At 39.9% G+C, this 27122-nt stretch overlaps 1 protein-coding gene across 1 annotated transcript in view; it reads left to right on the plus strand.

The window, feature by feature from the left end:
• The first annotated feature begins 24302 nt into the window (after positions 1-24302).
• Tll1 (tolloid like 1) overlaps positions 24303-27122 on the plus strand; it is a 185705-nt gene continuing 182885 nt past the window's right edge. Inside the window, exon 1 of the mRNA XM_006987546.4 lies at positions 24303-24836. Within this exon, the coding sequence (XP_006987608.1) occupies positions 24668-24836 (169 nt within the window). The 5' untranslated portion in view covers positions 24303-24667. The remainder of the gene's footprint in view (positions 24837-27122) is intronic.

Genomic DNA, 27122 nt, shown 5'->3' on the forward strand with positions numbered 1-27122 from the left:
ACTGATCTCCTTTGGATGGTGAATCCAAAGATATTAAACTCATAGACATAGAAAGTAAGAAGGTATTTATGAGGCTACTTGAGGTGTGAGTGAGGACAGGGGAGACACTGGTGACCAGGCATAAAGTTACAGTTGGAGCAGGAGTAAGTTTTGGTTGACTGTGACAGTGATAGTTCATTGAGCATTTCAAAATAGCCCAGAGAAGGGTTTGCTTTCCATACACCCTCAAAAGATAATGCATTTGAGATGACAGCTCTGTAAATAGCTCGTTCCCTTCATTCCGTGACTACACATGCATAAAAGCATTGCATTGTACACTATAAATATATATAGTTCTGACTGGTCAACAAGGTAAAACTTGAGGGTGGAAGATGACTCAGAGAGTACAATGCTTTCAGAACAAACAACAGGACTTGAGTTAAGGTCCTTAGCATCCACACATAAAAACTGAGTACAGTGGAACATGGCAGACTGTAATCCTAACTCTATGGGCACGGGGCAGGAGGATCCTTGAGTCTTGCTCGTTGGACAGTCTAGTGAATCAGTGACCTCCAGGGCCAGTGAGAGATCTTGTCTCAAAATGAACAAACAGACGAGAGTGGTTGAAGAAGACACTGGGTATCTCCACCCATGCATACACATGTACACTTCCTCCCCTCCACATAAACACATCCTTGTATGCAAACACACACACACACACACACAATAATAATAATAATAATAATAATAATAATAATAATAATAATACTTGGAAAATAATTTTGGTGGGAATTTGGACCTGCAAGACATGGCTTTTCCATTGCTTCTGCTTAAATATCTTCCTGTTGGCCATGACGGCATGCCGTAGCATCTCTGGGCAGCTTGCTTGAGTATGCTGCATTTTTATTTTATACTTTTCTGCGAGAAAATATTCAAAGTTGTCTCATAAGGAGTTGTTTTCTGGAGAAGTTTGGAGTAAATTTCTGGCTTTTCTCCTGTTCTTTTCCAGGCACTTGTGCCAGGTGCAAGTGAGATTCCATATGTTGTGTGGCATTTAAGAGACGCTCCTCCTGCTTTTCTTCCACTACCGAACTACCCGATTTTCCATGTTCCAAAAAACGTCTACCTAAAAAAGTAGCTGCAAAATAGATTGCAAAATTATTTTGGCATAATTTGCTGAAGAAATGAGTGGTATTTACCAACATTATCTTTTACTATTACAGAAAAGAGAAGGAAGTTAATAACTTTGCTAGCTGGTACTGTATCACTTGAAGCAACTGAGTAACAGAGAATGTGTGCATATGTGTGCAGGTATGTGTGTGCATGTATGTGTTCCCTTGTCTTACAAGAAATACCTTCTAGAATGAATAGACACACATGTCTGTGTGCTTTCTAAGACATTACATTTTCTCTGTACCGTTTCAAGTTATAGTCACTATTTCAAATTTATAATATGCTATCACGGAAATTATAAATTCATGTACTCTAGGCTTTGTGATTGGATCTTTTAAAAGCATTATGTCTCCATAAAAATTCCAGCACGTTCCTGTGGCCCACCATGCAGACAATGTGAGCAGTGTAAAAGCAGGAACACATTCCTCTTCATGGAGGTTTCACTTTTGTTAAATTCAAAAGTGATAGAATTTAATTTAATGAGTGTTTCATGATTATGAGCAGAACATTGACCTCAGCATACATACCCTGCTAATGGGGGCCTCCATCTCTTCTTAAAATTAAGCCTCCCTAGATGGAATTCTAGCAACTCGGTCCAATACAAAGTCTGCACATAATTAATTTGAACCCTGTGGATCATGATGCACAGGGCTTGGCGATCTAAATCACCCCATGAAATGACATGTTTACTGGCTCTCAGCAGCAAATCACACAGAATCACTTGCAAGTAGGATCAGGCTCTGTGAGTCTTGTTGGACACATTTTCAAAACATCTTACTTTTCAGTTCAGACAATGCCGTGTAAGACATTGTACATGCTCCTGCCCAAAGAAGAAAAGTAAATATCCATATTATCGCAAGCAGAAATTCAATCATTCAGATACAATTTGTTATTTTTAAAGGAATAACCCAGGCAATGTCTCACTTTTAGAGACGAGCTTCTGATTTTTGACCCTGCGCTTAGAATAAAAGAGACACCCTATGACCTGATGAAAACGCAGCTCCTGACACAGGACTATTCCAAAGCAATGCTGACATCTACCGAGAATGTGTGCAAACACCCAACTTTACTTGGTATATACTCCATTGACTGCACTGATGCTTTAAATCACAACTGTCTTGATGGGTCCCAAATACCGCAACTTAAATCTGATGTGTTGTATTTTTAAAAGGCATGCCATTTGTTGCGAAACATCGCACTTTATCACCCTTTCAGCAAATGCCATTGCTGCAACATTATAATCTGACGGCCAGGATTCTGTCAGCCCAGAGTGGAGCCTACCTTGCTTAGCAACATTACACTGGTCCCATCTGCTGATGTGAATCAATGACGTGCATGTCAGCATAGTGAGAAACAACCAAAATGTTGATTCTTTCCCAGTCGGTGGGTCACATTTATAGTGAGGGAAGTGCTGTCTTCTTTTCTCTGGTGGTGCTATAATAGAATGTTCCAGAACATCTATCCAGGTGTCAAGAAAAAGTACTAACAACTCCATTGTATGAAAAATAATAACTAGTCTCAAAAAGTTATAAATCTCAGTTCACTGATTTTTTTTTTTATTTAGGTGAGCTAAACCCCTATTAAGGGATATTAGCCCAAAGAAGGCAAAAGTCATATATTGTCTTCAGAGAAATTTGTTGAGTATTAGAGCATAATTTCTTCATTTAGTGATGACTATTAATGAAGAGAAGTCAGAGTCCACTGGCTGGAATTTAAATCTGAATAATTAGCAGCCATTGTTGGAAAATACCTCATCTATTTTCAATAAAAGTGACCTGTTCTCATTTGCTTTCTACGGCTGTGATAAAGAACAAGATCAAAGCAACTCAGGGAGGAAAGAGTTTACTTCGGGTTATAAGTTACACTCACTCCATCACTGAGGGAAACCAGGGCAGGAATTCAAGGTAGGAACCTAGATCAGGAACAAAAACAGCAAACATGGTGGACAACTGCTCACTGGCCCTCAATCTACTTCTCCACAGCCAAGCTTCCTGCTTGACAACTCAGGCCCACCTGCTCAGAAGTGGCACTGCCTAGAGTGAGCTAGGGCCTCCCTATCTATTAGCAACAATCAAGAAAGTGCCTGTCAGACACTCCCACAGACCAATCTGATGGAGGCAGCTCCTCAACAGACAGTTCTGTTTCCCAAGTGTGTCAAGTTGACACCCAGGCTAGTGTTAGTAGACCTAACAGCAGCTTTGACAACAAAAATACACCTAACCTTAGATAAATGAGCATATGTGAATGCGTAGATATGCTCCTGAATAAATATTTCAATCTCTAGATTTACATAATTCCACAAATCATTCTAGAAAGTTTTTCTGAGAGTCTTTTTCCTTTGTTTTCAATGTCCATGGGCACACCAATTATGAGTACTTTTGACATGAGGACTAGTAAAATAATACTGATGGAGAAGTTAATAAAAACATATTCCAGTATTAGTACTACATCATATATTAATCATATGTAATATGAAAACAAAAGAATGAGAACACGTAGAGCCAGCATCATATATATAGACATATTAAAGATTAAGATCTGTCATTTCAAAGTAGACTCTTGAATCACGAGTTACTGTGAAAAGAAGAATATTTAATGTGACTTAGGAAAACTGATTCCCTGGTTTATTCAGTTAGGAGGACCAGAGGAAATGCAGATATTGAAATACATCATCATCTGATCGTAAGTGTGAAATGAGATTACACAGTCCAGAGTGATTGGTAGAGACCAGGAACACAGGAAGTTTTTGCATGTAAAAATTATCACACAGATAAAAGAGTAAACAGCAAATGTGGGAAGACACAATCATTATAAAAATACAGTTTCTTAAAAATCTCAAAACATCAAGTTGAAAACAAGGCAGAAATGACCGAAGGTCATTTCCAAATTTAAAGTATGTGTTGAATACATAGTAGAGAAATGGTTCAACATCACTTTTCTTTCCCAGTGTATCTCATATTTCAGGAAGCCATTGAAAGTATTGATAGTAGCTCTGACACCCATTCACTGCACTGCAACAAACCTATACTGCACGTATTATTTGTTCACAAGCATTGTAACCCCACATCCCACCCATATGCTCACAATCAGCTGCGGGTTTAGTGAAGTGAATAAGTGCAAAGCAAAATGAACTAACAGCAACAAAGGAAGGCAGACCCAGAGTAGTGACAGGTTGACTGATATGAATAGCCACACTAACACACACAAATTAAATTTCTCTGGCTGTAGCACAGAAAACATGATTCTGTACCATGTCTAAGGGACTTTGGATTAGCTTGTTGTATTTTAATCACAAAGGAAACCTTAATATATACCAAACATAAAAATCTACATAAAAATAAAATGAACAAAATTGGACACACAATTGGAAGGAAAAGAAAGACAATTTAGCTGGATGTGGGTAGGTCTTACTTTTAATGCCAGTATTGAAGAGGATGGGGCAGGAGGATTGGTGAAGTCTGAGGCCAGCTTAGATGGGCTAGTAAGTGAAACCTTGTCTCCAATCACCATCCCCCCCAAAAAATCCTTCAACAAACAAACAAACAACAAACATCAAACAAAAGCAGCACACTCAAGAAAAGGCAAAACCAAAAGGAAGAACACATATGACTCAGATACCTAGAAATTTAGAACATTAAAAAGAAAATTTATGAAGAATTTTGAGTATTCGAACAAAAACTATATATTATTAAACACATTACCATAAAAAAGTAATGTTGAAACCACAGGAAACCGGGCTGAGGGTATAACTCAGTGATAGGTACACATCCAAGGATCTGAGTTCAATCCTAGCACCCAAGCCAAACTAAACCAAACCAAACAGATGGGTCTTATGAGATACTGCCCGAGATTTACAGCAAGCCTATAACTGAAAACAAATTAAATGGAGAGAAACTCAAAACAATTCCACTGAAATCAAGAACAAGGCAAGGCTGTCCACTCTTTTGATATCTTTTCAGTTTAGTACTTGAAGTTCTAGCAGGAGCAATAAGACAACTGAAGGAGATCAAGGGGATACAAATTAGAAAGGAAGAAGTTGAAGTATCATTATTTGCAGATGATACAGTAGTATATATAAATGAATTTAAAATATCCTCTAGGGTATTTCTACAGCTGATAAATACTTTCAAAAAAGTGGCTGGATACAAGGTTAACTAAAAAAAAAATCAGTAGCCCTTCTATATATGAATGACAAACAGAATGAGAAAGAAACCAGGGAAACAACACCCTTCACAGTAGCCTCAAATAATATAAAATATCCTGGGGAAACTTACCAAGCAAGTGATATGCTTGTTGATAAAACCTTCAAGTCTTTGAAAAAGAAATTGAAGAAGATATCAGAAGATGGCAAGATCTCCCATGCCCATAGATCTGTAGTATTTACATAGTAAAAATGGCCATCCTATCAAAAGCAATCTACCAATTGAACACAATGCCCATCAAAATCCCAACACAATTTCTTACAGACCTTGAAAGGACAATTCTCAACTTCATATGGAAGAACAAAAAAACTCAGAACTGCTGAACGTATCACCACCCCTGATTTCATGTTGTACTGCAGAGTAATAAAAACCACATGGTATTAGCACAAAAACAGACAGGTTGGTCAATGGGATCGAATTAAAGAACCAGACATAAATCCACACACCTATGGACACCTGATTTTTGATAAAGAAGCCATAAATACACACTGGAGAAAAGAAAGCATTTTTCACAAATGATGCGGGTCAAATGGCATGTCTGTACGTAGAAGAATGCAAACATATTCACACTTATCTATCACTCTGCACAAAATTCAAGTCCAAGTGGATCAATGACCTCAATATAAACCAAGACACACTGAAACTGGCAGAAGAGAAAGTGAGGAACAGCCTTGAACACATTGGCACAGGATACAACTTTCTAAACACAGCACTGATAGTGCCCAGATTAAGATCAACAATTTACAAATGGGACCTTATGAAACTGAGAAGTTTCAGTAAGGTAAAGGGCACCATCAATAGGACAAAACAGCACTTTCAGAATGGGAAAATACTTTTACCAACTCCACATCTGGTAGAGGACTAATCTCCAAAATATATGAAGAACTCAAGAAACTAGATTTAAACAAGAGCAACAACAACAACAACTAATCTAATTAAAGAATGGAGCACAGATCTAAACAGAGAATCTCAAATGGCTGAGAAACACTTAAAAGAAATGTTCAACATCCTTAGCCATCAGAGAAATGCAAATCAAAATGACTCCAAGATTCCATCTTACACCTGTCAGAACAGTAAGATCAATAACACAAGTGACAGCTCATGCTAGCAAAGATGTGGAGCAAGGGGAACACTACTCCATTTCTGGTGGGTGTGCAAACTTGTACATATTGATTTTGAAAATCAATATGGCAGTACTCAGAAAATTGGGAATCAATCTACCTCAAGACCAGGTATACCACTCTTGAGAAAAGGATGCTTTATGCTACCACAAGGACATTTTAACAACTATGTTCATTGTGGCTTTATTCATAATAGCCAGGAACTTGAAACAACCTAGATGTCCCTCAATCAAAGACTAGATGAAGAAAATGTCGTACATTTACACAATGTTAAAAAACAAAACAAAACAAAACCTTATCATGAAATTTGCAGGTAAATCAATGCAACTAGGAAAAAAAAAACATCTTGACTGAGGTAACCGAGACCCAGAAAGAAAAACAGAGTATGTACTGACTTATGATGGAATATTAGCTGTTAAGTAAATGATAATAAAGCTATTACAGACCCAGAGAGGTTAGGTAAGGCAGAGGGCTCAAGAGGGGATGCATGGTCCTCCTTGTGAAGAGGAAATAGAATGAATGTCAACGGTGGACTGGGGGCAGGTGGGGACAAGAGTGGGAGGGATCAGATGGGGGTGATGGGATGGATTCCGAGAGTGCAGGGAGAGACATCTGGAACTGGGGGGAGGGGAAACTGTGGTCGGGATGTATTGTATGAGAGAAGAATCTATTTTCTTTTTCTTTTTCTTTTTTTGAGACAGGGTTTTATTTTCAATAAAAATTAAAAAGAGAATAAAACACATAGATGAGGCTGCTCTTGATTATTTTTCCAAAGTAACTCAGTGTTAGAATCATTTATTTTATATCTTTTAAAAGCATAAATTTTAATAAGGAAACAATTTACTCATTTTAAAAAAAAGAACTGTTTTGTTCGGAATCTATAGTGGTTTCATGGGGTTGAGATCATTTGCAGCTTTCATGGAGAGCCTCTTGAATGACAGGAAGCTTAAACCTACTTTCTAGGAACTCATCATTATTATTATTAATTATTATTTGGTAGGAAATTGGTTTGGTTAAGAGATATGTTGGGAAGGAGTCCTATGAAATTCTGCTTTCTGGATGTAACATGGATGATGTATTGATGAACACATAGTAGCTATGGCTACCCACACTAGATCTGCACACACAAAACATAAAACATGGAAGTGGGAAAGAGACTGGTTGAGAAGAAAGCATCAGTAGGAGGAGAAAGGGATAAGGAAGGGTAACAAGGTACCTGTGAATATATTTACAGTAGATTGTATATATGCATATATTAAACTGTCAAAATTATCTGTAATATAGTAAGACTATATATATATATATATATATATATATATATATATATATATATATATAACATTTTTAGTATAGCAGTGCCCTAGTGCTATCTTATGAAATGTTTAATCTCATAGTCAAGCTGCTGTGGTCGCACATACTCATAATCTTAGCTCTTGGAAAGCTGAATCAGGAGGATCATGCGATACATGGTGAGAACTTGTCTTTACAAATAATGTTAAAAATCTCCCAATAATTACATAACAAGCAATATAAAGAAATAAGCTAAAAATAACTTAATGATATATTTATTTTACCCAATATTTAACATTAATACTCTATATCTACATGCATATAAATATCTATAGAAAACATCATTTTATCCTTATTATGATACTTTAAGATTTAGGCATTTTACATTTTTTTATTGTATGGCATCACATCTTGAAACCTGCTGTACATTACAAACTTACAGCACAGCTTTCTCCTTTTGGATCAGCCACACTTCCAGTGCTCAACAGCTGTATGTGGCTGATGGCTGCCTTGTTGGGCAGCAGAGTTCTGGAAGATGAAGACTGGGAAAGCATTTTCCCAATACTCAGGTGGCTTCTCTTGATGTGAATGATATCTACAGCTTTGTTTCGTGATGCTGTGGAAACAAGGACTTCCAGATCTGGCCATGGGATCTCAGGCATATGTTCATGTAGTCAAGATTTTACAGCAATTGTATCTACTCCTATCTTAATTATATCAAGTCTTGATACTTTGAGTCAGTTTTGTTGTGGTTTACTGGGGTCCCTCCTGGACTGGAATCAAGGCTACTTTCGGCCCCCAAAGGTGTTTCCAAGAATCTAGTCTCAGCAAGCTTCTCTTTGCTTAAAACAGAATGTCCTTTGTTTCCTGCAATGGAAATCCAAAAGTTTGCAACATCACCACAAAGTTTCCTATTCCTACAGAAATGGAACTCAGGATTCAAATGAGCTTATTATGAAGAAGGAATTCATAAAAAGATTATTTAAGTGGAAAAATGGTTTGGCCAGTCTAATGAATTAAAAACTCAAAATCTGAACAGAATAGGGCAAAAGTAAACATATCAAAACACTGTATGTACACATAAACTTAATAAATCACAGCATTCGGTAAGAAAAATGGAATGAAGACTATGACTTTCTAAGAAAAATGAAATGATCAAAATGAACAAATTGATTCAAGATAAGGAGATAATACAAATATTTATAAAAACGAAGCCCCTGAGATCACGGAGCATCATCTTTGTATGATAAAGAAGTTTCACTGATAGAGAGGTCATTCTCTTCAGAGTCCCCCAACTCAGAAGTGTGAGATGGAAAATAATAAGACTTTTATACAGAGTGAGGTTAGAGTTTATGTTGGCTGTACTCCAGACTGCCTCCCTCAACAGTTAGTGCTCTTAGCTTTCAGAAATACTCATGAAGGTAGTAGAAAACCCTTGTGATTTCAAGTGTTAAAACCTATTATGAAAACGTATGAAAAGGGCTGGACATTTGGCTTTTCTTGCCACAGTTTGGGTAAGTGATAGTTCAAGATAGCAAATGCTTTTGGACGAACAGTGCTTGGCAGGTAGATAGAAGGAAGTCTTTCTTTGTTCAGCTTGCTGGTATTGTCGGGCTGTGTATATATCTCCATTCAACTAACTCAAAAAGCAGACGTTGAAGTTACTCAAGAAAGGCGATAGCATGTCATACATGTGATTTATAAAGTATATACTAACATTTACTATTTTTGATTGTGAAGGAATCATACCAACTTTTATCTCTACCAATATTATATTAATAAAAAGATGAATAGGCTAAAACCGAAATAGGAAATATTGAACTGTGTTTAAATTTGTACCAGTCCCTCCTCCTTTCTTCCTTCTTTCCTTCCTTCCTCCCTACCCTAAGGGATGATAATACCTACACATGTAATACGCTTCACGATCTCAGTTAAATCACTCTGGACATGCCTTCACAGATGCCCATAGGTGCGTCTCCTAAGTGATTTTAAACACAGTCTAGTTCGCAATGTCGATGGACCATCACTCATGCTTTATGAATGAACTATCCATACAATTTTACTCCTCATTTTGCAACAGTGTAGTCATTTTGGACTTCTAAGCTAGCCAAACTACTATCTAATGGATGACTCTTTCTAGATTGTAAAAATTCACATTTTCTCAGATTACAGCCCATGATCTTTTATATATAACATATACATGCATAAATGTATGATATATGTGTATATGTATTTTAAATTAGCACACAAGCATTCAGTTTCATTGTGACATTTTAATACATGACTGCTTTTACTGATTCTAGCTCCTTCTCCTTCAGCCCTTTGCCTCTCCTTGTATCTTTCCACTCAGAGCGGCCCTTTTCCTTCTTTCATATAGTATGTGTTATTTATTCTCTTCTCCTTCCTCAACACACCCAATCCCCCACGGTCTATCTATTGGATCATGATCTATATTCACACACACACACACACACACACACACACACACACACACACACACACACACACACACACACAGGTTAAAACCTAAGATCTATGTATGAAGAAGAACATGTGCTATTTATTTTTCCGACTGTGGATTATTTTACCTAGTATACTAATTTCCAGTTCCATCTATTTTCCTTCAGTTTTCATGATTTCATTTTTTCTGATGGCCCAAGTGCTGTGAGAGTTAAGTTGGAAATGAGATGACTGAATTGGCTTCTTTGAATTGTTTCACTTTGTGAGTCAGGTTCTTCAAAGAACAATCAAACAACGAACAGCAATCAAGCGCCACAGAATAGCACCTGTTAAGAATTTCTCTCTCTGAGTAATCAGAGAAGTTCAAAATGAGCAAGCCAGATGGCATGAAGTGATGGCTCCTTGGACCTGAGTAGTGGGAACATCGATGCTGTTGCTTAGTTCCCTGTTATCTGAAGGCAGTGCCTTCATCCATCCTCTTTGCATGTGATGTGTAGCTGAGCAACGTTGCTTTTCCTGACAGGCTATGTTGGGTCTGAGGTATTTAAGAAGATTTGCTTGTTGTGAAGAACTTTTGAGAAATGAAAACTCAGTCATTAAGTCCAGATTGTGGCCTTGAAACTTGGAAAAACTAAAGGACAGGAATATAGCTGAGATACCTATGGCTACTTGCCATTCTTGCCGAACTACAAGGGATAAAGAGGATGTAGATACTCATAGACTTAAGGGAATAGGAAGGATGCTTCTCTCTGATCATATTACTTGCGATGGTCCTGATGATTTATGCTAACAACATAATGTGAAAATTCAAACAATAAATTTGAAGATTAATATGAATTTCTTTATTTTGTATAGTTCATTTAGTTTAAATATATCAATTAATTACTTAAAATTACTGTTCAAAATTTCTATGTGCAAGCTTAAAGAATAAACCTTTATTTACCAATATGGTGGAGGTTAAGATTTTGTTTCATTTTTTATATTTCTGTTCAGTTAAAAAATGAATTAAGCCCATTGGGGAACTGTATCTACAACTGTAGATCTAAAACTATTTAGACAAAATTCCTTATTAAAAAAATAACAAGGATGGACCAAAGAAAGAAAAGGAAGCTGTGGCAGGGGAAATACTGGAGGGAGAGAGAGGAGACAATAAGGAAAAGAAGACAAAACAAGCAAGTCACAATTTGGATAAATTTAAAATAAATCTTTGAACCATATTGCTCACAGAGATAAAACTGTTTTGTTATTATAGAGGTTGAACTTATCCATTGAAGAATTAAAAAACATAATAAAATTACTCTAGTGCGCATATCTAAGAAAACACACATAGAGCAATAATTACACATATATACGCATATGATTTCTCTTAGAATTATGTAACCACTGTGCATTATGTATGTTATACACATATGTGAGTATACAATATTGTTGTGCATAGCCATTAGTTAGCTATCATTTCTTAGAAATTGACTCCGAGCAGAAATTCTTAAAATTGTCAAAAGTTGGGGGTTGAATTCTATTAAATACATTTACTTTGGAAAATATGCTTATGTGATATATATCTTATATGTGTGTGTGTGTGTGTGTGTGTGTGTGTGTGTGTGTGTGTGTGTTATAAATCTCCAAATAAACATCATTTGATCAAGGTGTACTATCTTTTCCAAGGATGATTTTTTTTTTTTATAAAACTCATTGGGTTGGGGTGTTATAGTACTAGCATGTAAGTTGAGAGTATTCCAATTTAAGTGCAGACACAATTTGTAATTTGCACACAATGGTAATTCTAAGACATCCGTGAAGAAATGTTTAACTGTAAAGCCTGTTTAAAATGAGTATTCTTTATAATAAATGTTCTGGAACATAGAGTGTATCAACATGTCCATTTATTAACATCAGAATTCTTAAAATACAGAGGATTTTAACATAGAGGCAAAATATAAGAGGAAGTATGATATCAGCATCTGGGTATGATTTAAATTGCATGTTTTTCACATTTATTTTAAATGAAATCTTGACATGATGGTAAATAGTGCTATAGAGAGAGGAAGAACTCACAGGGCATCTAAAGAACAAAAAATGATTGTTGTTTCTCTACATTTCCCATCACAGCCTCTATTGAGGTCTAAGAGATGGCAAACCTCCTGTATCAATTCTCTCATTTCCTAAAGTGAAAGTTATTGTCATAAAATATCTGCATTATCTTATTTATCTCTCATGTAAGTCCTCATCATATTTAACATGTTTTCCACACTGTTAGACCACACACCTTCAGAGTGAGCATTCATCTTTCTTGTGGATATATTTATTGATTATATATCGATATGTATACATGTGTATGTGTACATGCTTGTATATAATTTGCAGAACATGTGAGAAGGTATTTGTTGAACTTTACTGGCTGAGCACCAGTTATACAAGTAAGGTTTTCAGAATGAGTAGTGACATATCAGCTACTCTGTGCTTTGGAGTTTGAAATTACGATATTTCCATTTGCTCTTTTCTTACCTCTTTATGCTTTTGTTTTAAATGGAAGAGTATTTACTTCACTAGTATTTTAATTTGGGAGAACCCTGTTTTACAAGATTCATCAGGCTCTATCGCATAAATCATTCTAAAATTTGAACATGTAACTCACAAAGCATACATCAGCTGACTGCTTTTTTGTATCTCTGCATATGGAAGACAGACCTTTGTTGTCATTGAAATTGATTTCCTATTGCCATTGAGATTTCTACCATTGTTCCTTCCATTTTTATTCTTTAGTGATAGAAGGTACACTAATGAGTAACGGAATTTCTACAAAACCTATTAAACTATTTATACCATCTCAAACTGTAATCAAGAACAGGTAAACAAAGGTATTCTGAGTGTAGCTGAGATTTTTTTCCTGTCTTTCCCCCCCCCCCATAGTTCCTATAGGAACTCAGAATGGGTAAAGGAATTTATGTTGGCTGATAATTGTTAGAGGTTTAGAGGTTGCAGGTTGTTAAAAACAAAAACAAAAACAGAACAACCTGACCAGCTGACAAGGATACAGCTGCAGCAGACCTTTCTCAGCATAAAGCACACTGTGTATATCGGGGGAGGGCCTCAGACAGTGGGCCGACGGGAAACCACAACTCCAACTCCGCAACACAGTAGTGCCACTTAGTGCCTGACTCTTGCGCTGTTTCTGTGTTAGAAATTAAGTTTCAGGGCAGATGAGATGGGGAATTCAGTGTGGTGTGTCCAGAGATAGACGGCAGACTGGCAGACAGGTATACACACAGAGAGAGAGAGAGAGAGAGAGAGAGAGAGAGAGAGAGAGAGAGAGAGAGAGAGAGAGAGAGAGAGAGAGAGAGAGAGAGAGAGACTGTGTTTCAGGGCACTGCTGCTTGTAAAGACCTTAGAAAGAAAGAAAGAAACAGCCTCTGAGGGGAGGTCTAGTCTCCTGAGCAGAGGTTTCCTTACAGTTGAGGCTGATAGCTTCCATTATGATCATATTTTCTTCCTTTTAGGGAGGGTTAGAGGCATTTAATGATCATCACAATCAACCCTGTAGGAGTTCAACACATACAAGATCAGTACATAAGAGTTATAACTATTTGGCTAGAAAACTGGGTAATTGTCTGCTACCCTTAACAGCGTCTGTGTTCTCATGTGTGCATTAGTATCCTTTGCGGATCTTACTCCTCAAATGTCACCGTCAAGCAGTTTCCACGGGTCTTCCAGTATTCAAAATCCAAAGAAGAACTTCCAAAGTTATTCTTTGCTTGTCGTAAGTAGACGATTAAGAAAACAAACCAATGCTGAGAACACACACAAAAATCCCTCTCACGAAATTAGACCAGTGTGCCCATGGCGAGTTCTCTGGAGAATTCTTAAATCAACAAATGTTTAAATTCTCTTGTGAATATACCTGGAAATGAGTAACAATGTAGTGATACAACAAGTAATCTCATGGAAAAATAAATTCATGAAAGTTGAGAAAAACTCTGTTTGCATTTGATAACAATTCGAAAGGCACAAGGAATCTTATGCATGCAAACATTAGACATCATGTGGCCCATGTAGTTAATATTTGAAGGAAAAATGCAACTAGCTTCACTATAAGCTCTATTTAGATAGATTAAAATCTATTGTCATATTATTCATTTTGGAAAAATGACATATTAGTAACAACTGAGTGTGAGACCAAAGCAGTATCTTGACTTCAGAGCCAGATAATGTACAGGTTAAAAAAATTAGAAACAATTAGAAACTGATCCATTATTGGAACAGTTAAAATGAATAATTAGGATGATTGGCATGTATGTTCTCTATTTCATATGCAACTTTTTGTTTCATGCCCATTGAACTTTTCCTTTAGGGCATGACCTGAGAACTGGGGTATCTATGGACAAAGGCATGGGAATAAAAATGGCTAGTAAACTCTCCCTGTACACACTGAGTTAATTGCACTACTAATTGCTTTCCTGTTTTACTAGTAATTAAGAGCACACGGCTTCAGTTTCTCTGCATGTGGTCTAGCCATTTTCAGAGTAAGCCATAAAGCTTGCATTAATGTTAAAGCCAAATGCACGACAATTTCCATTCCTGGTAGCAATTGTTGGTACAGACTAAGAAAGCAAAGAGAATCAGCTCACTCAGTGGGTTCTCTAGAAACATTCAGATCTTGTAATTCCTTCTTGGCAGTATTAATGTGTTTTTTTTTTTTCCTAAGGGAGATGTACTTAGAAGTTGTTCTAACAACAGGATTGAATTCCTTTTAATTTAAATGTTGAAACACTAATGAGTAGACTTGTTCAAATCCTTCTGAAATCTGAAGATCAGAGAGAGAGGAGGGGGGGCAGCTCTCTACCATTGTCCCCACCACCTCAAATGATGGCATTTCGTAGGGGTGATAGTGACTAGAAGGTGCTAGTTATAACTTTTTATCGAATATATGCAAACTAAACTAGAAAACTATGGAAACTGTCCAGAAATCACAGCACTTTCCCCCTAGCAAAAAATTCAAATCACCACGCCCATCTGAAATAGCTAGATAATTGAGGATCAAAACCTTGGCTGGGTAATTAGCTCTTGACAGCTCAGCTCTCCTGTGAACGCTGGCAAAGCAGCATGGGTAGCTGGTGCTCCACCGGCTCTGGAGACAATTAGAACTGCTGTGACATCAGTGGATTGCTCTCCCAGTGTGCTCCGCTCAGTTTACAAGGCTTCTTTTCCACCTTGTATTGTCAAAAGCAGAGTCAATCTGAACGAAACCTTTTTGCAAGAGGCGAGGGAGAAGTAAAGCATATATAAAATCATCCCCTCTGAGTTGAGGATGCTCTGTCGTCTCTGGTTTTTAGAGCTCGTGTTGCTGCTTGAGAATAAATGCTATCTATCCATTCTAGGGACCTTAAATTAATGTTGTTAAAGTGCTCTGAAGATGAAAAGCAATAGTTGTATAAATGAGCACATCAGACATTCTGTATTGGTTTGGTTTTATAGTGCAAAATTAGTGTTTTAATGGTTGGAAAAGCCACCCCAAAATGAGTTACAATGCCTGAAGATGAAGGCCAAGGTCATTATTTATTTCCACCTTAAAGCATAGTGCAGTTTACAAAATAAATCTGGCTGGGACGCAGAACTAAGCCAGGAACATAATGGAGAGTTTAGAAACACAGAGAAACTAGTGTCCAAGTGCAGCTGTGTATGATGAATAGAGTTAAATCAGTTATAAAATAACTTGGTGATTTTACAATGCATCATAAAAATGAAGTCACACAGTTTTAAATATATGGTAAGCAATTATGCAAGGACTTATTTAGGAGGCTAGTAAACAACGCTAGTTTCTAAACTTCCTTTCCTTTTAAGACACTGTGTATTTATTTATTAACTCTTTGATTTGAGCAATCCAAGCTATCAGAGATTTGCTTTGTAGAAGCAAACCAATAAAATTAACAACAGATTTATTATTATTTGGGCATTCATTATCTACGAGCAGGGAATAGACAGGGGAGATGATATTCTGAAATGAATGAATGAATCTATTACAACTCTAAGCATTCTCAGATTTCAACCTTCACTCAGTATTTCTTTTTATCTGAAAAACAAAAACTTACTTTTGACAATTTGTTCATAAGTACTGATTACGAATTTGCCTTCGGTGTCTGAATTGATTATTGGTGACCCTGTGAAGAGGCATCATTTGGGAACAGGAAAATAGGTGATGACATCATAGCCATTGCGCTCTTACATGTTGACTCTACAGAGAGTGACTTAACCACTTACCACATTTGCATTTCACAGTAGCCATACGGGTTGTTGCTATTGATCTTAAATGTCTAATAAAGTTTTATGTGTTAAAATTTGCCCAATATGGCATTAGTGGCAGATGGTGGAACATATGGGGATATCTATAGGTCATTGGTGGTGTGTCCTTAGAAGAGAGAAGGGGATGCTGATATCTCCAGCTTTCTCTGTTCTGTTTCCTCAGCTTTTGGGTGAGCAAATTCCCTTCTACTGTGTTATACGTCATCACCATTAGCTCCAAAAGTAACAGACCTAACCAGTCAAAGACTGACATTTCCAAAGCTGTGAGTCCAAACAACCCTTTTCTCTACCATTTTACTGCCTCGGGTGTTTTTTTAAGAGTGATGGAAATCTGATTAACTCATGATTGAGCTCTTTTATTTTAATGCGGGAAGAAATGAAATTAAGAAAGAATAAGTGTTACACATCTAACAAAGTGATAAGGATTAAAGCAAACTTTCTAATTCCAGACTCTATATTTTATCTAAATATACAGATTTTTTATATTAAAAATCTAGCTATATCCTGGTGCCCAAGCCCCTCAGGTACTCGTTTTTGTTGTTGTTGTTGTTGCTGTTTGTCAGTGAAAACAAGTTTGACTTTCATCCAGCATGTGCAGAATATTTTGTGGGGACTGACACTTGACAGGATGTGACTCCTATTCCTTACGAGACAAAGGACTTAAATATGAGGAAACAAGGAAACATGAGCCTCAGTGGGGGGACAAAGGCTATTGGCATTGTAAGACACATTCCTTAGTGATCAGTGTTTGTAAGTATCATTAGCAGAGCTACAGAGCCCAGTAAATGGCAACTGGAAAAGCTAGCAGAAGGTTAGTGATAAGAGGAAAAAAGACCGTGTTAAAGGGTTACTTGTTCTTCTAATGTTTATTCTCCATTTTCAAAACAAGACTATACAAATACTGGCAAATGATTGACATGTAACCGGCTCAATGCGATCTGTGCCTTTTCTCTCTTAAAGGGGTGACACTATTTTATTGAATTCTTATTGTATTGGAGCTATGTATGAAGTATTAGCATATTTTATCAGGAAGTTCACTGTCTGCATTTTAATTGTTGAAGTAATCACAATGAAGTAGAACCAGAACCATAAGTCATCCCAGTCTTCCACAGTAAGTATTTAAACAACAGAAGAATGGATAAAGAAAATGTGGCACATTTATACAATGGAGTACTCAGCCATCAAAACGTAAAATCATGAAATTCACAGGTAAATGGATGGAACTAGAAAAAAAAAAATCATCCTGAGTGAGGTATCCCAGATCCCAAAACGACAAGTACAGTGTGTATTTGCTTTTATCAAATATTAGCTGTTAAGTCAGTGATAGGTGAGCTACATTTTGCAGAATCATAGTGGTTAGGTATGGAGGGGCCAGGCAGCTCTATTAGGAAGCAGAAATAGAATAGATAGTAATGGATGGATGGGGATGTAGAATAGGAAGATCAAGTTGGGAGGGGGATGAAAGGAGGATGAAGGGAATACAGGGAAAGACAGCTAACACAAAGGGTCATTTGAGGGATAGTGTGGAAACAATATAGTAGACATTCCTTAATATACATACATGTGTGAAAGTGATCTCAATTAAATCTCCAGATAATGTGGCAGACAGGTCCCCAACTGTTCATCTCTTGTCACCAAATGACGCGTCTAGTCCCAGGACTGGGTTACATCTAATTGTGTTGTTGACCAAAGGGTCGCATGGGAATCCCCAAACAATATAGGCTGTTGCCAAGGCTATAGATTGATCTCAACAAACTTACAGCAAGGCCCCGTTGTGGAAGACAATACCTGTACAACTCATTGAACATGGAGAAGTTGAACTGGTGCCTACAAAGAGCCTTCACCCATTTGTCTATGCTATGGTCTTTGGTACAGGATAGTACCCTGCATGATACCCCAGGCACAAACCCTTTGATCAGCAATGGTGCCTTGCCTGCAACATATGCTACTGCCATGGTGGCACAAACCTTAAGGGAATAAACAGCTACTATCTTATTTGACTTAAGGATTATTCCATGAGATGGAGCCCATACTTAACGTTGCTTGGGCATCAAGAACCCAAGACTTAGATAGCCCAGGGACTTAGGATAAAACCAAATACTATTGTTAGTTAAAAAAAAATGAATAAAACTCGCAGTAAAATGACTTCTAATGCTATACTCACAGATCAATGTCTTGTCCAGCCATCATCAGAGAAGCTTCTTTCTGCAGCAGATGGGAACAAATACAGAGACCCACAGCCAGACATTATGCAGTGTGAGAGACCTTTGAACACTCAGCCCTAAATGGGAATTCACCGTCAAATCCTTGCCACAGGGTCTTTGGGAACCCAGTGAAAGATGGGGCAGAAAGAATGTAAGAGCCACAGGGGATGGAGGACACAAGGCCCTCTAAGTCAACATATCACAGCTCATATGAACTCACAGAGACTGTGCGCAAAGCCTGCACAGGACTGCACCAGGTTCTCTATGTATACGTTATGGCTTCCAGTTTAGTGTTTTTATGGGACTCCCAACTCTGCAGACAAGTGGGTCTTTGCTACTTGTGCCTTCTCTTGGGCTTTTTTCCTTCTGTTTTGTTTGTTTGTTTTTTTTATGCCCAATTCCAATGCATTAGTTTTTGTTTTGTTTTATTATATTTTACTCTGTTTAATTATTATCCCTTAGAAGCCTGTTTGTTTTCTAAGAGACAGAAAGTGAATAGGTCAGAATGGGAAGGAAGGTGGGGAGCAACTGGGAGGTATAGATAGAGGGGGAATCATAATTAGAATATATTATGTGAGGAAAAAATCTATTTTCAGTAAAAGGAAAAAACCAAGGAAAAACAAATGAACAAGTACCCAGAATGTACCACAGCAAGAAACCTTTTTTTCCTGCCCTGGGAAGGTGCAAGCCTTTTCCTTAACAAATAAGAACTTTCAGTCTACTAGCAATAGAGGATAAGGTGTCTGAACTGACCTACCCTGATAATCAGATTGGTGAATACCTTAACTGTCATCATAGAGCCTTCACCCAGTAACTGATGGGAGCAGATGCAGAGATCCACAGCCAAGCACCAGGCTGAGCTCCAGGAGTCCAGTTGAAAAAGGGAAGAGGGATTACATGAGCAAGCAGGGGTCAAGATCATGATGGGGAAATCTACAGCGACAACTGAACCAAGCTTGTGGGAACTCAGGAATTTTAGACCAACAGCTGTGGACCTGCGTGGGACTGGACGAGGCCCTCTGCATACAAGAGACAGTTGCACAGCTTCATCTGTTTGAGGGGCCCCTGGCAGTGGGATCAGGATCTATGCCTGGTGCATGAGCTAGCTTTCTGGAGCCCACTACCTATGGTCTGATGACATGATCACCCTTGATGCAGTGGGGAGAGGTTTGGTCCTGTCTCAACTGAACATACCAGGCTTTGCTGACTACCTGTGGGAGGTCTTACCCTTTTGGAGGAGGGGATGGGGAGTGGGTCAGGGGGTGGGGAGAGGCTGGATGGGAGCAGGAGGAGGGATGAGGGGGATCTGTGGTTGGTATGTAAAATGAATTAAAAAAAATGATGGTTCCAAAATCCGCCCCCCCCCCAAAAAAAAACCTTTCAGTCTGAAGCAAATATTGTCATATGCTCCCTTCTTTCTCAGTTGACACTGTATCACTGTATTGCCATTTGTTATTAACAGTATAGGCAGATGTTGACTGGATGTAGGATCTCTCTAGTTAGTTATATTTGGGGGGCTGGGGTTATGGCTCTCTGGGAGAATACCCACCTGGCTTGCCTGAGGCTCTGGTTTTAATCTTTACTACCATGAAGGAACTTCAAAAAAGAAGCCCTAAAAACGTGTGCTCAAGTATAAATAAAACAGAACTCAAAGAGTTGGGGTCATTCTGTAATGGTGACATGTAAAATAATATGACATAAAAGTCATAGTGTTGGGGCTGGAGAGGTGGCTCAGCTTTAGTCAGAACACTTGCTGCCCTTCCAGGGGACCCTGGTTCCATTCCCAGCACCCACATGGGAATACTTTCAGTTCCCTGGGATCCCATGCTCTCTTTTGGCCTTCTCAGGTACCAGGAATGCACATGGTACACAGATATACATGCATGCAAAACACGAAGCACACAAAATAAAAATAATACTTTTTTCAAAGTCGTAGTTTACAAGTTTTAGGAAGGAAATTGTTGAGGTTAAATTTCATGGAGGTTCCAAGAGTTTTCTTCTCATGGAAAGGTGCTTGACTGAAGTATATAACATTTCATCCAAAAGAACAATACTATTAACATAAAGCATTCTTTTCCTAAAATTAGAAGCAACATAAAACTGCCAATATTGGCTGTGTTTGACCCACAGCAATGACAGTGTCCTAGGAATCTGTCTTTATGGGAACTTAACTCCCTAGTTACAGTCTAGTGGCTTTAAACTCAGATAAGAGAGTGGGAAGGAACCCCACCTTTCCTTCTATAATAAAGTTTGAAAAAATTTGTTATTAAGTTTTCCTAGACATCATGTATTTTGCAGAAATTGTATGTTCGTTCCATTTTCTTATTTTCAATGAGATTATTATTTTGTGCTCTATTTTTTACAAGACACATGAAGGTAATGTACTCACATGTTACTTGATGTCATAAATAGTCACAATTAGCCTTTGATTGATTGGCTAGATTATAAAACAGACACATCTAGTTGGCATTCTTTACACAGAGTTTAGTTTTAACTCCTTTGATAGCAAAACGAATTTGCCTCTTTTTTGGGGGGTCACTTCTACTTCAATTTGCTATGGAATTTGCCTCTTTTTTGGGGGGTCACTTCTACTATTGCAAGGGACTGGGTGTTATTGCAGGTACCACGGTGGTCAAGGACAGCCACCAGCTAGACACCAGGACAACGTCAGCAAGTTTCCCTGAAGAAATCGATTTCTCCTTTTCGTCTTCCTGAAGAGATTGAATTCAGATACTGCACATGTCTATGGCTGCACTCAGATTCAGCTTTTCAATCACAGTCCTAGTCTTCCAAATTGATCGTTTTACATGTTCAGGACAAAATTAAAAATCTGCTTTCATCTATCAAAATAAATGATGTTTAAACATAGCTGATTTGTTACAAATAGAGCCAAGCCTAAGATTTAAAATGTCAAAACTGGGCAGATGATTCGGTTGGCAGGAGTATTTCTGAAGACCTGAGTTCAATTCCCAAAACCCACATAAAAAGCTGGATGTTGTAACTCAGCATTCCTGAAGTAGGGTAGGAGGCAGAGACCAGAGAATTTGCAGAACCTAGTGGGCCAGCTAATGCTTAGGAGACAGGAGACTGTCTACAAGGTGGACGGGAAGAATCTGGAAGGCAAGAAAGGACTCCTGATCTGATGCTCTAGTATGTTAACCACCGGTTCTCTGGATTATAAATACATTACATTTTTGTTTATTATTTTATTTCACTTTTGAAACAGAGTCTCTTGTATTGCAGCTGGTCTTAAACTCCTTATGTATTTGAGGATGACCTTGAACTCCTAGTCCTCCACCAAGTTTACACTTGTTTTATGTGATCATGAGGGTCTGGCCCAGGGGGTTGTGCATACTAAGCAAGCACTCTTGTCAACTGAGTTACATCCCTCATCCAAATTTATGAAAATTTTAAACTGAGCAGTGACAGGTCTGTGAGGAAGATCTAACAGACATCACTGTCTATTAATAATAAGGCAGATGTCCCCATATGGTACCATTTTCTCTCCCAATAAATGATGAAACATGTTCAATCTTGCCAAGGATGTGCACTCTAGGTACAGACTCTGAAAAGCCAATATGTGATAAATGTTTCTAGGCATTTAGTGAGTCCAGGGCAGGAAATCCGGACACAGTCAGCAGTTCAAAGGCGAGGGTCTTCTAAAGAAAATCTGTATTTCTGGGTCTGAGACAGGCCATATAGAATGCACTTTTGTCTAGCCCTGCAGGAGCGACACCAGCATTAATTATACAAACAGCTTTTCGGGTTGGGTTAAAATATATTGAGCATGACTCAGCAAGAAATTCCAAAAGCAGTGTCTTTACCTCCTTGATCAAGCATTTTTTTTTTTTTAAAATATTTTTTTTTAACCTGCGGGTCTGCTCTGTATGATGAGGTTAGATGTTCGAGAAAAGAGGCCATTACTGTAGTGGTCTTTGAGAAACTCCAACTTTGCCAAGGGGAAGCAATCAGCTCCCTTACCCCGGATCCTCCCATCCTTTTGCTTCAAGTAGAAAATCTTCAAGATTATCTGCTTGCTCTTCAGTAGGAAGCGTAGAACTAGTTACATCTCCAAACCTTTCCTAATGGGTGTGTGGGGTGTGTGTGGGGGTGGGGGGTGGGGGGTTGTGCGTGCCTGGCTCCTTACTTTTGCCTAAATGACAACTTGGAACAGGGGCAGGTTCCTCAAATAAAGATACAAAAGCCACGGAAGACTGTAAGTCTGGGCTAAAATGACAGTACAGGATCTTGTTAGAAAAAGAGAGCTCAGCTTGCCAGGCCCCCGGAAGCTTGGGGGTGGGGGAAGTCGTCTCACCTATTTTGGAAACTACTTACAGATGTGGGAAACCTTGGAATTGCTCACACCAGGGGTTTTTGCAGAGATTTCCTCCGACTTTTTTTTTTTTTTTCTTTCCCCCTTCCCCAATGTCCCACAACCTGTGTTTGTCTTGAGTCTGCTCGGCTGACGTGTGGTTTACCTCTCCGATCCAGCTGCCTGCCGGGCTCTCACACCCTGTGCTAGGGAGGAAGTCAAACAAGTGGAGCCTAAGGGGTACTAGGAGGCGCTGGGCATGGGCGCCAGAACTGTCAGAAAATTTGCGTGGCGAGTTATTACTTCCAACTTCCCTTCCTGCGCCCACGTGAGCCCTCGCGCCGGCCCATCAGCGAGGGCTTAGCGTTTCCTGCTGGTGCGATCTGGAACTCGATCTTTTTTTTTTTTTCTTTCCCCTTTTAAATTAATTTCTCCGGTTCTTAGTAAAACTTTGTTGGTTGGGAGACTGACTTTGAACAGAACTCTGATTTTCTTACCTAAACAGACAGGGGTCAGAGACTTTTCTTCCACTCCTGGGGAAGTAGGAAGGTTAAACCAGCAGCCAGGCAGAGAAACACACACTGCCCTTTTATCTGCGGGTGGCGTGGGGTGGGGGCAGGCTGGGGAGATTCGCTGTGAAGTTGTCACGATCCCTCGCGCCACCCCCGGTCTGGCGCTGTGCATCGACACGTACCTCATCTATTAATTGCTGGTCATGGAGGGCAGATGAGGAATACATTTTTTTTTTTAAAATTATCTTTAGTAAAATAGAAATGGAAATGTCAGCGCGCTCCTGTTTGTTTGTATAAGGCTATCAAACGAAGTCAGAGAGGAGGCTGTGGCCCGGATCCTGACCCTGATTGTATGAATAAGTAAGCAGGATGCGAGTGATTGGGTTAGATGCTGCGAAGATTTTTTTTTTTTTTTCAAGTTAGGAAGAGGGTAAAAAGACAGCTTGGAGGGAGGGGTGGGGGGGAGAAGAGGCACTCCAAACCCTCACACCCCTCCGCTCTCCCGGCAGTCAGGAGCTTCCCTGGCTTCTGCAGGCTTTTAAGGTCTGGTGGCGTAGAAATGCCTGCCCCCCACCCCCTTCCTCGGTCTCCCCTTTCAGTTCAGAAGTGCTGATGTGCAGACCGGATTCATCTTCTCCGAGCGGCGGCAGCGGCGGCGGTGGCGGCGGCGGCGGGCGCAGGCGGCTGCAGCTCGCGCTCGGCCGCGGGGTCCTGACAGCGGCGGGGGCGCGGCGGCGCGGGAGCCCGAGCTCGGGTGGCAGCTGAGCCCGCGGTGCGCCGGTCGCCGCGGCCGCGATCGCGGGAAGTTCGGCCGCTGGAAGGACGACCTGGACCCAGCCGGGTTGCCTGCGGCTGCCCCGGGCCGAGCTCCTCACCTGCTCTCCGCCCACCCGCGGGGCCCCCCCACCCGCAGCCAAGTCCCCCAGCACCCGGGGGAGCCAGGCAGTGCTTGCCCTCTCGACCGTCCCGAAGACACCCGCATGTCTCCGGACACCTGAACACTCAGGTCTTCCCGAGGAGCCTCCCCGTGGGGAGGAGAGCACTGTCCCTTGAACCCCGCAGATCCACGCGGGCCCTCCCGAGTCTGGTCCCCCTCCTTTTCCTCTGGGGGAGGAGGATGGGTTTGCAAGCGCTCTCCCCGAGGATGCCCCTGTGGTTAGTGGTCTCGGGTATTGTTTTTTCCCGGGAGCTGTGGGTCTGCACTAGCCTCGATTATGATTACACTTTTGATGGGAACGAAGAGGACAAAACGGAGCCTATAGATTACAAGGACCCGTGCAAAGCCGGTAAGTGACTGTCTTAAGTTGGGACGGTGGCGCGCCGCTGGGGACCAAGGTGCTGGACTCTCTTTCTGGAAGCAGTTGGAGCTCACCTGTTTCCTTCTCTCCCTCCCCAGCCCCTCCGCCGCTCCTCCCCTCTCCCCCCTCCTTTTTCCTTCCCCTCTCCACCCTGCGCGGCCCAAGTTCCCTGGAGTTCCGTGCTAGTCGGCTCAGATGCCAAGCACTCCTTTAAGGCAAACGTCCCGTTCCCGGAGTTTCAGATCCCTCCCCCACCCACTGTGAAATTAAACAAGTCATAAACACAGCTGGCTTCTGTGGGTTTTAAATGCCAACACGCAGCGGGTTCAATGCATCAGGAGGGGACAAGACCTCCTCTGTTCCAGGACGCGGTTGCCCAGCGTCTGTTCAAGACCAAGTGGGCAGACTTTTCCAAAAGGTGGGTGGGGATGGCATCGTTACCTCTGGACATCTTCACTCTTTGTTTTACCAGAAGTTTTAAGTGTCAGTTTCAGGCCAGAAAGGTGTTGTGTCAACCTTAGAAGAACTCAATTCTCGATAAGATTCCGGTTATTTGTTTTTCCAATTTTAAAACAAATCTAAAAATATTTATACCAAGTTGCTATCCCATTCAAGTTTGTGTCTTCCTTCCTGAAAACACGATCGGGACAGCGTGGGATTGATTGACACTGTCTGAAGCCTAGAACTCTCCCCTCGGGGTCCAGGAACACCTTCTCTTCCACTTGCCCAGTGCCACCAGGCATCTTCTGTCTGGCCTGTGGTGGGAGCCTCACGCACTCACGCATGCATGTGGTTCTTAGGGACCATGTGAGCTCAGTGCCCCAGGTCGCTCAACACTGGCTGAAACAACAGTCAAGGTTCTGGCTAAGAGATTCCCTAGCCTAGGTTCTGTTGGATTGTGGCAGAGGCAATCCCAGTTCAGCATGGACTCATGAATAACTTTGGGAAGGTTACTCTAACAGGCCAAAGTAACAGTGTCCTTGTGAATTTGAAGGCAAGGTCTGTCCCAGGTCAAGAGGTATGGCCTCCACACAGAGAAAGGGTGGGCCAGATAGCAAATAGACCTAAGTGTATCCAGATCCAAGACTGATTGGTAGGTCTGTGGTTGGATTTTCTTCGTTTCCGTAGGTAAGTAAACCCAAGTCAACCATTCTTGGTCCTAAAGGAGACCTGTGCACAACTGAAGGAAAATGCTGGAAATTCTTACCTATGATAACACACTGCCTTGTCGGGCTCGCAAGTTGTCAGGTCTTTCATAGTGAACATTTTATGCAGATTCAGGGGATATGTGTCTTGAGCTCAGAATTCTGATTACGTTCTGTGTTAATAAATTCACTCTTGGTGCTATTAACACTGGTTCTCCATATTCCTGGGACTTGATGGTTTGGTTCAGGAAATTCTTCAGCTATAGTGGTGACTAGATGCTAAGCAACTTCCCAAATGTAACTTTTGGTAGGTAGAGTATTTGTTGTAATGCTGCAACTTGGAAAGTGTGCATTTCTTGCTTGTCTTTAGGTATGGGCGAGGTCCAAAAATACTGTAAGAGAACTGTCTATTGTGATGCTCTTTTGTGTGAAAGATTCACCAGCTACCTAGGTGAGATGTCTGTACTATGTGCTCCAGCACACCTTAAGCATGGATGTTTATTATTCTTTGCAAATAAACACAGAAAGAGAGGGAAAAAGACAACTTGAGCAATATTGACTTTTCATTTCCCTTTCATTATAGCATTATTTTTTAGTATGAATTTTGGAATTAAAACAGAAAATAATAGAATCATTATTGCTCTTCTTCTTCTTCTTCTTCTTCTTCTTCTTCTTCTTCTTCTTCTTCTTCTTCTTCTTCTTCTTCTTCTTCTTCTTCTTCTTTTAACCTATCTTGGACTGTGTGTCTGTTAGTGTGTATGTCTGTTTGTACATGTTGAGAAAGAAAGAATGGCCAGTGTAGAAGGCAAAGAAGTCTGAAGAGAATCTGGGGGCTTTTTTCAAGTGTTCTCTCCCACCTTTAACACACTGAGATGAAAGGATTTAATTGATCACTCTGCTAGAGAGTGATAAAACTCGTCTCTTTTATTAGTACTGTGTAAGACAAACAAAAGTTAAAATAACCAGAGAAAACATGACCATGACTCAAACGAGAGTCAAAAGAAGATTGCTGAAATAAAAGAGATGCAGACCAGTTGGGAAAGATAACCAAAGTCAAGAGAGGCCCTTTCCAGGTCCAGAGCACATGGAGTGGATTCCAGGGCCTGGTCCAGGACTGAGAATCAAGTCC

The sequence above is a fragment of the Peromyscus maniculatus genome, chromosome 17 (assembly GCF_049852395.1).
Source record: "Peromyscus maniculatus bairdii isolate BWxNUB_F1_BW_parent chromosome 17, HU_Pman_BW_mat_3.1, whole genome shotgun sequence".
In the NCBI taxonomy this organism is placed as follows: domain Eukaryota; kingdom Metazoa; phylum Chordata; class Mammalia; order Rodentia; family Cricetidae; genus Peromyscus; species Peromyscus maniculatus.